The 14191-nt window shown below is 42.0% G+C and overlaps 2 protein-coding genes across 14 annotated transcripts in view; one reads left to right on the top strand and one right to left on the bottom strand.

Annotated features, from left to right (window-relative positions):
- The first annotated feature begins 231 nt into the window (after positions 1–231).
- On the top strand, positions 232–8941 carry RPL31 (ribosomal protein L31). The gene is made up of 5 exons (XM_004753039.3): positions 232–378; positions 784–890; positions 6960–7085; positions 8457–8569; positions 8878–8941. The coding sequence occupies exons 2-5, from the start codon at positions 784–786 to the stop codon at positions 8907–8909; spliced, it is 378 nt and encodes a 125-aa protein (XP_004753096.1). The 5' UTR covers positions 232–378; the 3' UTR covers positions 8910–8941.
- Positions 8942–9902: 961 nt separating this feature from the next.
- TBC1D8 (TBC1 domain family member 8) overlaps positions 9903–14191 on the bottom strand; it is a 103767-nt gene continuing 99478 nt past the window's right edge. For 12 of the 13 annotated variants that reach the window (XM_045077698.1, XM_045077690.1, XM_045077691.1 and 9 more), the window contains 3 exons: positions 13213–13302; positions 12713–12810; positions 9903–10990 (listed from right to left, as the gene is read on the bottom strand). In XM_045077698.1, the coding sequence (XP_044933633.1) occupies positions 10529–10990; positions 12713–12810; positions 13213–13302 (650 nt within the window). In that variant the 3' untranslated portion in view covers positions 9903–10528. Of the gene's footprint in view, positions 10991–12712; positions 12811–13210; positions 13303–14191 lie in introns of those variants that run through there. The other variant, XM_013056379.2, reaches the window with a different exon arrangement.

Here is a 14191-nt window from a genome sequence, read left to right as displayed (position 1 = left end):
CGGTGGCCAAATCAATGACAGAAAAGGGAAAACAAAAGAGTGCCTTCCTTTCCTGGCCCTGTTCCCACCCAGCTGTGGGCCTCTCATATTTTCCGAAGGTTTAGGGAAAGAGGCGAAAGAACCAGCAGCGCCTTTGCTGCACGGAGAGAACTAAGGGGCTAGAAGCCGGGTGCCGAGAATGCGGCCGGAGTGCGCAGCCGCATGGCCCTGGCCCCGCCCCCGAGGTGCGCTCTCTTTTCCCCCGGCGCATGCCGCCTACGTCTCAGCGTCTTCTCCGCTTCCAAGCGCCAATACGCGACCCGGAAGCTGTACTTGTGACGCTTCTTTCCCTCTCCCACAATACCTCGCGCTCTTCCTTTCCATCCCGGGCCCGGCAGAGTAAGTATGGGTGATGCGTCCTGGCTTTAGGAATCTGGTTCCATCCTCGCTCGGGATTGTGCTGACCGGGACAGCGAGATTTCTCGTAGGCCGGCCCGGAACTCCGCGTTCCGGGGGTTCGGGAATCTGCGCTGTTGAGGGGCTCCGGTAGCCTGAGAGACTGGCCAGGCTTAGGGGAGCCGAGCCTGCAGGAGTTTCCGGGGCGGGAGCAGCTGAGGGGCGCGGGTGCTTTGGCCGGTGGGTGACCGGCTTGGCTTTTGCCCATACCTGGGGCTTCAGATGCCTGGCCGAACCCTCTGCACCTGGACGCGCCCCGAGGGTGGCAGCGTGAGGCCGGGCTCGGGAGGGAGGACTTGGCTTGTGCTGGTCCCGCTCTGCTCTGAACTTCCTTGTCGCTGGGTTTAGATGGCTCCCGCGAAGAAGGGTGGCGAGAAGAAGAAGGGCCGTTCTGCCATCAACGAGGTAGTGACCAGAGAATACACCATCAACATTCACAAGCGCATCCATGGAGTGTGAGTATCCCTGCAGTCGGGCCCGGTGCCTTGCAGGTCGGGGGACCCGAGCTCATGCGTCTGGTTGTCGCTCGGAGGTCTGTCTAGTTGTCGAAAAGCCAGATGGTGTTGAAATCGGTTATTTTTCCTTTGGAAACCCAAATCTGTATTCCATGGCCCCTGTTTAAGGTTTATAAGGTTTTAGTGTGTAATCCTCGGAGGGTAAAGGCTGGAAACACGAGATTGAATAATGGTTTCTGGGAGAGCCAGTTGAGGGGAAGTAGGTGATGGTAAAAACATTTCACTTGGTGATTTGTAAACTGAGTGAACCTGGCCGGGCTAAAGGGTAAAAGACGTGTAAAGGAAGGAAAGCAAGCTTGTGAAAATGTCTCTAGACCCAGTAAAGCTAACATATTAACTAAAAAGCTGTGTCCAGCCCAGAAAGTGAACAATTAAAGATTATTTTATATCTTAGATCCTGACCCCCACACAAATACGTTACTAGTACTGGTAGAGTGGTAATACTAGAAAAACAGAGTGTTGTTAGAGAATGTGTCAGTGGAGTTATAGGGCAATGTTTGTGCAAAGGACACATGGCTATTTTGGATTTGTGATGTACGAGAATATTGAGAATGATTTTGAGTGTTGTCATTTTGGTGTTTTTGTCTAGGGTTTGGTTTTCGGTCCTTAAGCTTAGTGAGTTGTCTCCCTTCTGCATATATGCTTACTGAATGAAGACCAAATCTTTTCTTGAATACTGTTTATTTTTTAAAGGTAGAATACTAATTTTTAAAACCTATATCCACAAGCAAGCCCATTTCCCCCCATAGCACATATGTATATTTCCTATTTGACTTCACTACATTCTTGTAAAGAAAGAGTAATCTTAAGCTAAAAAAGAATTACTTTGGTTCAGAATCTATAGCCCCAGTTTGCAAAAACTTTCTCAAGTAGTTCTGCCAAGGTTCTAACTGGATAGGATTCTCCAGTCTCAACTTGGACTTTTAAGTAATTTTTCCTTAATTCTAAAGTTCACAAAGTGTTTCCATAGATAAAAGACCCCAAAAGCAATACAGAATTGAAATGAGAAGGTGACTCGTCTAGATTCTCAGGCATTGAGGTAGTATTTTTACACTGATCTTTACATAAAAACAACATTGAAATAAGTTGGGAAGTTGTTTGGCTTTTAAGTCTCATCTGCTTTCTGTGCTGTAGTTCATTGGCAATCTTTCTCAAAGTTAAAATAAGACAACATACTAATGTGGAGCCTGTTAGTGCCTGAACACAAATTTTGGTTAGCATGTTAGCTATAGCAGTCCAGCCAAACAGCTGGTCAGGTTAAAAATAGAACTTCAGAATCAAGACCAAATTTTTTAATTGAACTGCCTGTAGACTTTCACATTGGAGCCCCTTATTTTTGTCGCTTGCCAAAAGTCCTGCTCTTAAGGACCGAGTGTCTAAAGTTAGAATTTCGATATTAAGCTCCTCACAGTAATAGAGGAAAATGTTAGTGAAATTCGTGGGCTAAATTACAGTCCACGCCTTTGGGGGGGCGGGGAATCTTTTTAACTGGTTAAAGTAAGACCCACACAAATTCTGGTCTCCTTAACAACCATTCTGTAAAATGGTAACATATGACTGACAATCTAGAAACCAGAAACCTGGAGTGAGGTTGAGATTGGTTTAACTTGGCCCCCTGAAAGTCATGTACCAGGGCTGAGGGGTGGTTCTAAGTAGATTTGCGAGTTGGTAATGAGCTTTGGGGAAGGCCTAAGTGTGTGCAGAAACAAGACAGGAACATCCCTGTGTTCTGGCTAATATTGTCTTCAAACTGTCCGTGGCTGGAAGCAAAGTCCCTAACTGGACATTTTTGTCCCCCAAACCTCTTCAGCTGGAGAATTTGGTAGTAATTGGCCCGGAGGAAAGTAATGAGACCTGGCCAATTGGTAACCCTGCTTCCCATCTCCTAATTTTGTATGCATATATCTCTGTTCAGTGAGAAGTACCGTACTCCACGGTATACCTACAGAATTCGCCTTCATCATTCCTCTTCCAGTCACATTCTTGCACACTGGAACATCAGGACCAGAATCAACAATAGAGAGGACCACCAGAGTACCACTAAGTCATTAGAAATAAGTTTCTTAGACAATTATCATATCTCCCTGATACGAGGAAGTTGAGAGGCAAAGTGGAGGGTTTGAGGGGTAGGGAAGGAAATAATGAAATAAGATGGAATCAGGAGGGAGACAAACCATAGAAGACTCTTAATCTCACAAAACAAACTGAGGGTTGCCGGGGGAGGGGGGGAGAGAGGGTAGTTGGGTTATGGACATTGGGGAAGATACATGCTATGGTGAGTGCTGTAACGCTGAACGTACAGTTTGCCAATAGTAAATACATATTCAGATAAGGGATATCATATCCCTTTTCTTTCACTGAATAGATCTTAAATAGCAGTGGACTTGAAAGGTGATGGGGAGGGACATTTGTTCTGTCTTTCTTTGAAACACTTGGAAGTCTGTCATGTTTTCTTCTGTGAGGTCTTTCTCAGAAAATGCAGGTAGTTCAGAAGTAAATGACCAAAGCCACGAATCTCTCTTTGTAGGATGCCAGCACTCCTGTGGCAAGTTTTTGTAAATGGCATCCAGTTCAAGAATCAAAGTGACTTCCCTTTCTGGTGTTCCATTCAAGGCCAGTCAGCCTCTGAATCCTCTGAGCAGGGAGATCCTGATACCTGCTGTAATGTAATTCCTGGGGGCGTGCAAATCAGTAGAGGCCCCGGGAAGGAATTTGAAGAGTCTGAGAGATTTTTGTTCTCTTTCCTTACTAGCCTGGAATTCCAAGCCATGCCTTCCAAGGCTTTTAGCTAAGGGAGATGATTTTAGTTTAGTCGAGGCAAACCAATACCTTTAAATTTTTCTTTGTTGTTTTCCTGAAGTAGACTCTTCACTAGTGATTGATGGGGTCACTTACGTTAATATTATGAATGCATGAGGGAGAATGTTTATTTAACAGATGGAATACAGAATATTTTAGTTTTTTCATTCACTCTAACTGGACTCCTGAGATAGTCACTGTTTGAGAATTAATAGTGGGAGCCACCGTAGAAAGATTGTGCATAAGGGGGGTTATTGGCAGCCCTGGATTTCTTTTGTGAACAGTGCCATTGCAGCAACTTCTTCAGTCTCATGGAAGGGTAGTGTTTTGATGTGGTTATTGGTGTTTTTAATAGCAAATGTTACACAGCAAAACAGTCTGTTGAGGCACCCAAGGGTGGAACAAAATTTCTTGCCCTATACTGGGCATTCTCTTATCTCAGGAAAAATTTTTTTTTTTTTTTTTTTGAAGATTTATTTATTTATTTGACAGACAGAGATCACAGGTAGGCAAAGAGACAGGCAGAGAGAGAGAGGAGGAAGCAGACTTCCGTCAAGCAGAGAGAGCCCTATGCAGGACTTGATCCCAGGACCCTGAGATCATGACCTGAGCTGAAGGCAGAGACTTGATCCACTGAGCTACCCAGGTGCCCTAGGAAAGCTAATTTTATGAGGGATTTAAATATGTGGTAGTACCCGCATTGGGCCTGGTACTTGACTGCATTTCCATGTGTGAGCCAAGGAACATTGTGTGCAGTGTCTCACCTGGGGTCCCTGAGGATGGCTTCTGGGCCAAAAATCCTGTGCCTTTGTGCATTAATGCTGCTAGGGAGTAACCACGTTTCCTTCCTTAGTATAGGGAACATATCAAGCACTTAATTGAGTATTAGGCACAGTCCTGGACTCTTTGCAGATTGATCAGGAAATTGAAGACCCTATCTTTCTAGTTTACTTAGTAGGAAATTTAGAAACGAAATGGTAAAAAGTGCCAGGCAGAACGTCAGTCACTGGGTGAAGTGGCGTGCTGTTTTAAAGTCCACACAGATGATGGGATGTTTGAAAAGTGTAGGTGTGAAACAAGTTTTTCAGGCACTTTGTGCTTTATTATAAAACCCCCAGGTGAAGACCTGAATCCTTTGGCCATTTCTTAGTCCTCCGTGATAGGTAACAATTGATAGTTTATTCTTTATTTTTCTGTGGAAATGTTCTATTCATTTTACTTCCAAAGAGTCCACAGTATTATGCTTTTCTTATTGCTCCTCTAGCTGCTGACTTTGTGGTTCTTCCTCATGTCCTCTTTTTAAAGATTTATTTACTTGAAAGAGAGCAAGCGGGGTGGGGGTAGGGGGAGTGCAAAGGGAGAAAGAATGATAAGCAGACTCCATCCTGAGCATGGAGCCCAGTGCGGGGCTCCATCTCATGACCTGAGCCAAAAGTAAGAATCGGATGCTTAACTGACTGTGCCACCCAGGTGCCCACCCTCACATCCTCTTGATCCTCTTTCCAACATTCTGTTAATGTTGATGAATCCTGGGACTCTTCCATCTATGCTTGGTAATAATAAGTAGTCTTAAGGCCTCAAACATAAAACTACTGTTCATTTGGGTATTTAGGCATCACACACCAAACTCCTAGCGTTCATCTTTATCCCTGACTTTCCCAACACTTGAGGCTTTCCCTGTGTTAGTCATTGTCAAGTGAGTGTGTCCTGTTGGCTCTCCCTTCCAGTTTTACCAATCGCACTGGTCCCACTACCGTTCTGTCTCACTTGAATTGTTAAGAGTTAGCAGCTCCCTGCTCCTGGTTCCCTCCTTCACCCTCAAACACCTGGTCCATTTTCAAACCCTCCCGGCTTCCCATCTTATTCAGATTCTAGAAGCCCAACTTCTTGCTCTGATTCCACAAGCTGGCTACTTACTTTGAAATCATACCAGGCATGTACCTGATTCAGGATAGCTGGTTTTATTTTTACTCTTTCCTTCTGCCTGAATGCTTTTCTCACAGATGCCTAAATGGCTGCTCTCATGATCTGCACATCTTGACTCCAGTATCATCTTGGCCATTTATTTAAACCTGCATTCCCTTTCCCTGATGCTCCCTCTCTCTCTTCCCCTGGTTTATTTTTCTCTGTAGTACTTGCTACTGTCTCATACATTCCATGTATCACCTACATGAGCTACCTGAATAATTGGATTTTGTCTGTTGGACCTACTGCTATTATTTCAGGCACCTTTTATTTCTAGATGGTCAAGTGTTTAAGTGAATGAACTGAGTTTGCTTGACAGGTTCTAGAAATAGCAAGGAGGTTGAGGGTAGAGCAAAGGGAATGGGAGGCTAAGAAGAGGTGGAGTGGGGTGGGAAGGCAGTCATCTTTCATAAACATGTGAAGTCACTGAAAGTTTTAGAGCAGATTTAACTCTAACATGCTCTGTGTGTTACTTACATTGGATTTCATAAAATTCACTCCACCTAACAAAAGTAGAGTACCTAGTATGTGCCAGGCCCCACATTGGGTTACAGAGATGAAAGGTTGACTTGGCCCCTTCTTTGACCTTCACAGTCTTAGGTGGTAGGACACCTTTTTAGACCGGGGTCTTTCCCCACATCCCAAGAAATAGCCATCACTTGTCCAAATGGTTGAAGCCTATAGTGAATTTGTTGCTTTTTCACATTGTTTAACTAAAAACATGAAATTCAAATTACTTTATGTACCCTCATGTAAAACAACAAGTACTTAAGAGTTGGAACAGACATGAATTAATGACGTGCTGACACATGCCAAGAGCTTCATTGCATTAACTCTTGTTGAGAGGAAATGTGTACAATGTTAGGCTCACCCCTATTCTTTAAGCCAAGACCAAGTTAATGATGAACCTTTGAATGAGTATTGAATGATGCTCAAAAACTTGCCATCTCTTAAGATGTAACAGTATTTTGAAGTGAAGACACTTTCATAGTATGTATGTTTTATGTTCAAGCATATCCAATCATTAGCATTTCTTAGGATCAACTACAGAGCTTCTTTCCCACATCACTAAAAGTGGATTGTGCATTTTCTATGTCCCTAGTATTAATACTGGCTGCTGGGCATTATACTGTGGTGTAAAAGGGATTATTCCTATTTAAGGTTTGGCTTAGATTTTGTTTTATGAAAATAGGACAGAGCATGTTACATATTTTATTTAATTCATTTTTTTACTTTGACTCTCAGGGGTTTCAAGAAGCGTGCCCCTCGGGCACTCAAAGAGATCCGGAAATTTGCCATGAAGGAGATGGGAACTCCAGATGTGCGCATTGACACAAGGCTCAACAAAGCTGTCTGGGCCAAAGGAATAAGGTGCTAAAGCTATATGTTACATAATTTTTTTTTATAAAACTTTTTTATAATTACACTAGCTTTTAACCAATTCTACAATCTGTGTAAGTTCAGTAATTAGCTAATGCCTATGGAAGTATTTCTTTAAAATGTGATGATGGCTTCAAAGGGTGGGGTAGCATCTGCAGGAAAGCCCTTTGACGTGGTATTGGAACGGAGACCCAGATGATGGCGGAGCCAGCAGTGTGAGTGTTGCGTAAGAACATTGCACAGAGAACAGACTTGGTGTGAGCTGGGAACATGTTGGTGAAAGTAGAGAAGGTAGAGTAGAATAACAGGTTGGTGAAAGTAGAATAAGATTTGAACAGTCAGTGAGGATAGAGTTAGGAGATAGACCATGTGGCATCTTGTAGGTCATGGCAAAGAGATTGGATTGATCTCTAGACAAAATGGGAAATCATTGGCACAGTGTTTTGTTTTGTTTTGTTTTGTTTTTTAACAGTAGGCAGTTTTGCCCACCCTCCCCTAGGGGGTGTTTTTGGTGTCATTTCTGGGGATTGCCACAGGTCAGGGGCTTTGCTATATATCCCAGCCCAGTTGTCAATAGTGTCAAGGTTGAGAAGTCCTGCTTACAAGCAGGGGTGTGGTTTTTGCTGTGGAGGATGATGTAAAGTGCTAGAGTAGACCTGGGTGATTTAGGAGGCTGGTGGAACTGTCTGCATCTGTGTAGTATTTCATCAGTAGGGTGAGAGGAGTCTGAGATTCAGCTTTACCGTGCTGGCATTGAGCATTCACACAGAGGAGTGTTTGATAAAGGAGTAGCCAACGAGGTCCCTTAAGATGATGGGGGAGGTGGGGAGTGGTGTCACAAAAGCCAAAAGGAGTCCTCTTAAGTTTTGGAACGCTTTGTGTCCTCAGACCAATATAAGAAGATAGGCCACAATAATGCCACTGTGGTTGAGTGAGAGGAGAGGCTTGTGTGTGTAAGGTAGCGTAACTGAGCAGTCTTTAGTCTTCTGTATTGAATGTAGCCTGCAGAGTGGTGTTTCTGCAAATCAGCACTGATCATAGACAAATCCCCTAACAAAAATGGGGGTACTGGTGGAAAGAGGAGAAAGACCTAGCATGTTTGGGCCCATGTTTCTTCATAGATTATCAGCGGTTGCTGTCTGCTGAGACAGGTGTACATCCTGAGATGGTAGCATTTAACATCCATCTGTGGCTCTGTATATTTTCCAGGGGACTGGACCTGTAGTGCTTGAGCAGATTCAGATTCAGGACAGAGCATTAGAAGCATGTTACAGACGGGGGGCTAGGAGCTGTCAATACTGTTGGCAGCTGTTTTCTTGATAGGAGACATTGACTTTAGTGGCACATTCATATTTTTATTAGGAACGTTCCGTACCGCATCCGTGTGCGGTTGTCCAGAAAACGTAACGAGGATGAAGATTCTCCAAACAAGCTCTACACACTGGTCACCTATGTACCTGTCACCACTTTCAAAAGTAAGTTTTACTCCATCCTGCAAAGCTGTTTGGATTAAAAAAGCCATCCTTACCCCTTTGAAAACCCAAATTATATATCCTAAATACTTAATTGTGCTTCTGTATGCCCAGCATCCTTTTAATAAGGAAATGGCTAACAGGCATAATCAATAAACCTTTGTGTCACAGCGAGGAGAAGTGGAGGAGGATACAAAACAGGTTGATATTTGGATTGTAAAAAGTTCCCAAAATACTAGCTGAAACATTTTTTGCAATGTTCAGGCATGAAGTGTGGTATGGAAGTTGACTGGCCGTCTCTTCTTTTGCAGATCTACAGACAGTTAATGTGGATGAAAACTAATCGCTGATTGTCAAATAAAGGTATAAAACTGCTTTCTGTTCTGATTTTCCTTTTATAGTCTACAGTTGACTCTTTAAGAGCTTAGAGATTAGAGGCGCGGATTCCCACATAGTCAACTACCCAAAATTTACCGGTAAAGTTAGAGAAAAAAAATATTAAATCATGAGAAAATATATTTACTCTACCCCCCCCCCAAAAATCCACATATAAGTGGACCCTCATGTAGTACAAGAGTCAACTGTAAGATCTCTGCAGTTCCCAATTACATAGGATCATTTGGAGAGCTTCTCCTAAATGGCATGCCTGTGCCCCTTCTCCCCAGCCCCTGGGGTTTCTGAGCATTTGGGTAGAGCCTAAGTAGGTTTTTGAAGGTGTTATGGAAGTGCCGCCTGGCCTGAGAAAACATTTTAGGTATCTGGGACATTGGAGGTATACTGTTAATGCTAGGGAACGTTTTTCTAGAGACTGGCATCTAGAACTCAATTAGCATTGGCCACTGTTCACATTCGAAATACTGAAGTGATGGAATTGATAGATTTAATGAAATAATATTTGGTAGTATATCCCTAAGCTGTTTGTATTAAGTATGCTTGTCTAAAGGTATAGAACAGTCTGATTTTTTGATGGGTAACCAGATTATGGCTTAGGTGTACAATTCATACTATATGTACAGCTTACCTTTTTGTAATGGCCCCTGAAGTGTTTTTAATCCCAATTTATATGGATCTGAATCACAGAGGGGGGAAAATCAGCTAAATTCAGCCTGAAAGCAAAGTGTCACAAGGATTAGATTTCTTTAGTGCTTATACCTCAATATACTGAATGCTGCTGGAGAGGTCCGTCCCTCTTTGAAGCCCCGGGGGTGAGGGTGGTACATAAGCATAGTGGGGGTTGAGGACCACCTACAGTGTATAGCACAGCTCAGGGAGAACAGACAAGGGAGTGGCAAGAGACCCTTCTAGACACAAGTATAAATTATAAGCAAGAACCAAGTCAATATAAAAATTTCTTTATTAAAAAACTTGGAGGCCAACATTGAAAGCATGGTGTTTGTACACATTTTTGGAAGGACAAAGTGAATACAACCAAATATATTAAAATGGTTTCAATTACCAGCATTGAAACAAAATTAGTGCAAAAAAGCCAAATACAATTGCACAGAGAGTGGCTCTTGGATCTTCAAAGTGAACTTGATATGTGACCTCTCCCATTATCCAAGTGAAAAATGAGAGCTTTTGTCTGGTTTAGTATACATCTGACTCTTCTATTCCATCTGAGAATGAAATCATACTAGCATCACAGCAGAAGTGCCCTGAAATCTCAGCAAATCTGATAAAAGTGAAATTTGCAAGTCACAGCATCAGGGGAATAAGGTATGGATACCCTATAGCTCTGGTAATATCCAACTAGTAATTCTCAAAAAATAAATAGAGATGCTTGAGTGTTGCATCAATTCCCCTGGCCACAGCTGTGACTGTCAGGTTGTTTATCCAGATACCCAACTTGTGTAAAATACACTCAGAATGATTTCGACTAAACTCTGGATTTTAGGGCTGACAACCCACAAAACTGTTCCGTGCTTTGGTATGGCAGACTCCCCTCCACAAACTGCTCTCTTGCTACAGGTTACCCAGCTTGAGTTCAGGTTGTGACTGGCGGCTCATTTCCAGAGTTTTGAGACTGTACTGATTGATCTTGGCATTTTCAAGTTTGGACTTAATATCCAGTGGCTTTTCAAAAAAGTTGACTAGTGACTGTTCAGTCAGAAGTGAAGCTAAAATATGTTCAAGGGACACAGTCCAGTCCCCTTCTGCCTCTTCAGGAAATGTCTGGGAGTCCTGGGTAGTTCTCCCCGGGCTGGCATCTGCAAAAACCGAGTCCTGCTCTGGAAAAAGAGCTGAAGCCTGCAGCTCCTCCCCACATTCCTGGGAGCAGCTTCCAGAGCTGCTACTTCGCTGCCCCACTTCCCCGATCTGCAGCAGCAGAGTGGTTACCGTGGCAATGGCTTGATATAAGTCATTTTCTTCTGGATCTTCATGAAACATACTGTACAGAGTCTTACAGAACTGGATAAATTCTCTCTGGAATTAAAAGTATATATAGCAGCATAACCAGGATGGAAGTAGAATGCATTTTTTTTTAGAACTCATACTAAATTCTTAGAGAAAACCACATCATACCATTAGAAGCAGATTATAAGGAAAGGTAGTTTAGCCCTTCTACTCGGAGAACAGACTACTAACAGTGACTCCGGGACTTTCACCACACACTCAGAAGTGGGCTCTTTGTCTATACAGCAACTATTCAGAAAGGTGTGCATCCTAGAGGACATGGGCACCCTTTAATCTTACAAATCAGTCTGTAGAGAGGGATCCAGAAGCTGTGGATATTTGTTTATAATGATCTTTAATCTTGGATTTACAATAGAAAAAAGTTGGAAATAGCTTAATACTGTGACTGACTAAATTAGAGCTTTTTCATCTGATAGGAATACGATGGGGTAACTAAAAACTGTAAAGTGAAATAATGAAAACAGTGGTGCCTGATGCATTTCCAAGTTGTATCCACACTGCTGCTCAATTGGAGAATTCCATATGTAATGCGATGGAAGACACTTCCAGTGGGATTTAGCTGTATATGCTGGGAATAGGGTCATGGTTGAGAACGGAGTTATAGGAGATCTCTCCATGATTTTGAAGTAAATGAAAGCAAGGTGTTAAGACAGCCTATTTTTTGTTTATAGCAAAAACTGGTATCACATATATCAAAATATTTGTACTGGTGGCTCTGGGGGATGAGATTAGATTTGACTTTTTTTTTCTTTTAATTGGGGCATAACTGACCAGCAGCTTTGAAATGTGACTATATCCAAGAGATAGCATGAAAATTTGAAACTTCCCAACACTTGAAAATTTCAGGAGGGTGTTAAGGCCACATGTACTGTGGTCAAAAAAGACCCAAGAAACACTGCATTGCTAAATTCCACTCTTGAAGGCTCACAGTACACATTAGCAGCAAACAGAATGAAATCCTTGAATAAAGGACCATTTCCAACTTGGATCCTACATTCCACAAACTTTGGGGGTAATCTTTTTCAAATAAAAACCTAGCATCAGGGGCACCTGGGTGGCTCAGTGGGTTAAAGCCTCTGCCTTTGGCTCAAGTCATGATCTCACAGTCCTGGGATACAACCCCACATCGTCAGGCTCGCTGTTCAGCAGGGAATCTTCCTCCTCTCTCTCTGCCTGCCTCTGTCTCTACCTGCCTCTCTGCCTACTTGTGATCTCTATCAAATAAATAAGTAAAATCTTTTAAAAAACAAAACAAAAACGTAGCACCATCAGGGCACTTAAATATAGTCTAGATACTGTTCAAAGGTTTCAAAGAGCTTTGCCAGTACTGTATATTATGGTACCAATGATTTTTAAGAAACTGAAGAGAGAATAGTAATCCCTTCTAAGGGAAGAATGCTGTGTCCTCAGTACCCTTCACCCCCAAAAGCTATCACCTCTAAGCAGTAAATCTTCATTGCAACCTAGGTGAATATAGGATGAGTAGGATATAAATACTTGAAAGATAGGATATGGCACAGCTGCCCTTTGTGAAGAGTTTAGAATATCTCGTGTATCTGAACGAATCACAATTCAAGTATTTCCCTTGTAATCACAACATTCAGCTCCTGGAAGTTGTACAAGATCGTTTGATTATTGCTTTAGAGGTTGAGGGGCCCAGCTTAACTTTATCAAGCTCGCCTCTGAACAAATCACTTGGCACAACAGTTATCTCTGCACCTAAGTCCATACCTGGCTCATTTTGGGCAACTCTTTCTCAGTTTTATCTTTTTCTTTGGCTAAATCCTTAATCATTTGCTTCAACTGTTTCTGGTAATCAGTTGCATCACCTGGAGACACAGGAAACACAATATATACTTTAGGCTAAAATTCAGTTAAAGCAAAAAAAGAACAACTTTAGAACTGGGTCGTATGGGAGGAATCCCACCAAATTTCATACACAAGCTGAAAATAGAGATTACATTGGTAACAATTTGTTTTACGACTGACCATGAATAGAGTGTGGTGGCTGGATGACTTCTCACTACAAGAGAATCCTTGAAACCCTAAGCAAGAGGAACAAACATGGTGGTAGGGTCAAGGGGCAGTCACCCAGTATACTATAACTTGAAAGGTTTCTAGCCTCTGAAAGCAATGGGCTGTTGACGAGGTTAAGTCTGCTTCTAAGAGCTGTGAAATTGTCAATGATTGCAATGTGTGCCTGCTGCAAGATAATGAAGAGAGGTACATACCATTTGACTTCCCAAAAACTAGGGGTCTTGACGTTGACAATAGAGGATTCTTTAATGGGGACTGGCTGTCTCGATCATTTTCAGTGAGTGCTTTAAAAAAAAAAAAAAGTTACATGGAACAAATTATTTCATCTTATTTAACCCAAACTCAGTAATTTAGTTTCTTATGTAAGAAAGGACCAAAGAAGGGCTAAGCCAGCAGCCTGTGGGTTGCAGAGACTGTGAACCCAGGCATACACCAAGCACTGTCTATACAAAGAGTAAAGAAAACATCTTATAGACCAGATAATGCCTTTTTTCCGGCTTTATGTAGGTACTGTTTTAATTAATGAAATACAGAATCATAGGACACTGCCAATAATGACCTGGATAAAGATAGTAAAATCCTTTCCTAAATCTTAAGATAAATGTATGTATATACATATAAATTCTAGAAATAAATGTACAACTAGATTCCTGGATGATGGGGTAATTTTCAATTTCATGGCATATTTTTCTACAGTGAGCACATACTGCATATTTAATAGTTTTCCAACAAAAATTGAAAAAGAATTACTGAATCCAAAGCATTGTATCGTTACAAGTTTTCTTGAAATATACAAAAACAGAGCATTATATTGCTGATAATATAAAATGGCATAGCCATTTTGAAAAAAAAGTATGGCAGTTTGTTAAAAAGTTAAGCGTAGTTATCATTTGACCCAGAATTCCACTCTAACATACTACCAAAGGGAAATGAAAACATACCCAACTCAGAAACTTGTACACAAATATTTATAGGAGCATTGTTCACAAGGGCCATGAAGTGGCAACAAACCCAAGTGTCCGACTGACTGATAGATTAGGGCATACCTATCAAATGGACTATCAAATGCAGTAATAAAAGGAATAAGCACTGGGACATGCTACAACATGGATGAGCCCTGGAGACTCGGGAGCATGACACAAAATGGCACACTGCATTATTTCATTTATAAGG

This window comes from Mustela putorius, unplaced genomic scaffold (assembly GCF_011764305.1).
Source record: "Mustela putorius furo isolate JIRA1106 unplaced genomic scaffold, ASM1176430v1.1 tig00000224_pilon_pilon_pilon, whole genome shotgun sequence".
Lineage (NCBI taxonomy): Eukaryota > Metazoa > Chordata > Mammalia > Carnivora > Mustelidae > Mustela > Mustela putorius.
The sequence above is the reverse complement of the archived record's forward strand: the minus strand, read 5'-3'. Positions and strand labels throughout refer to the sequence as shown.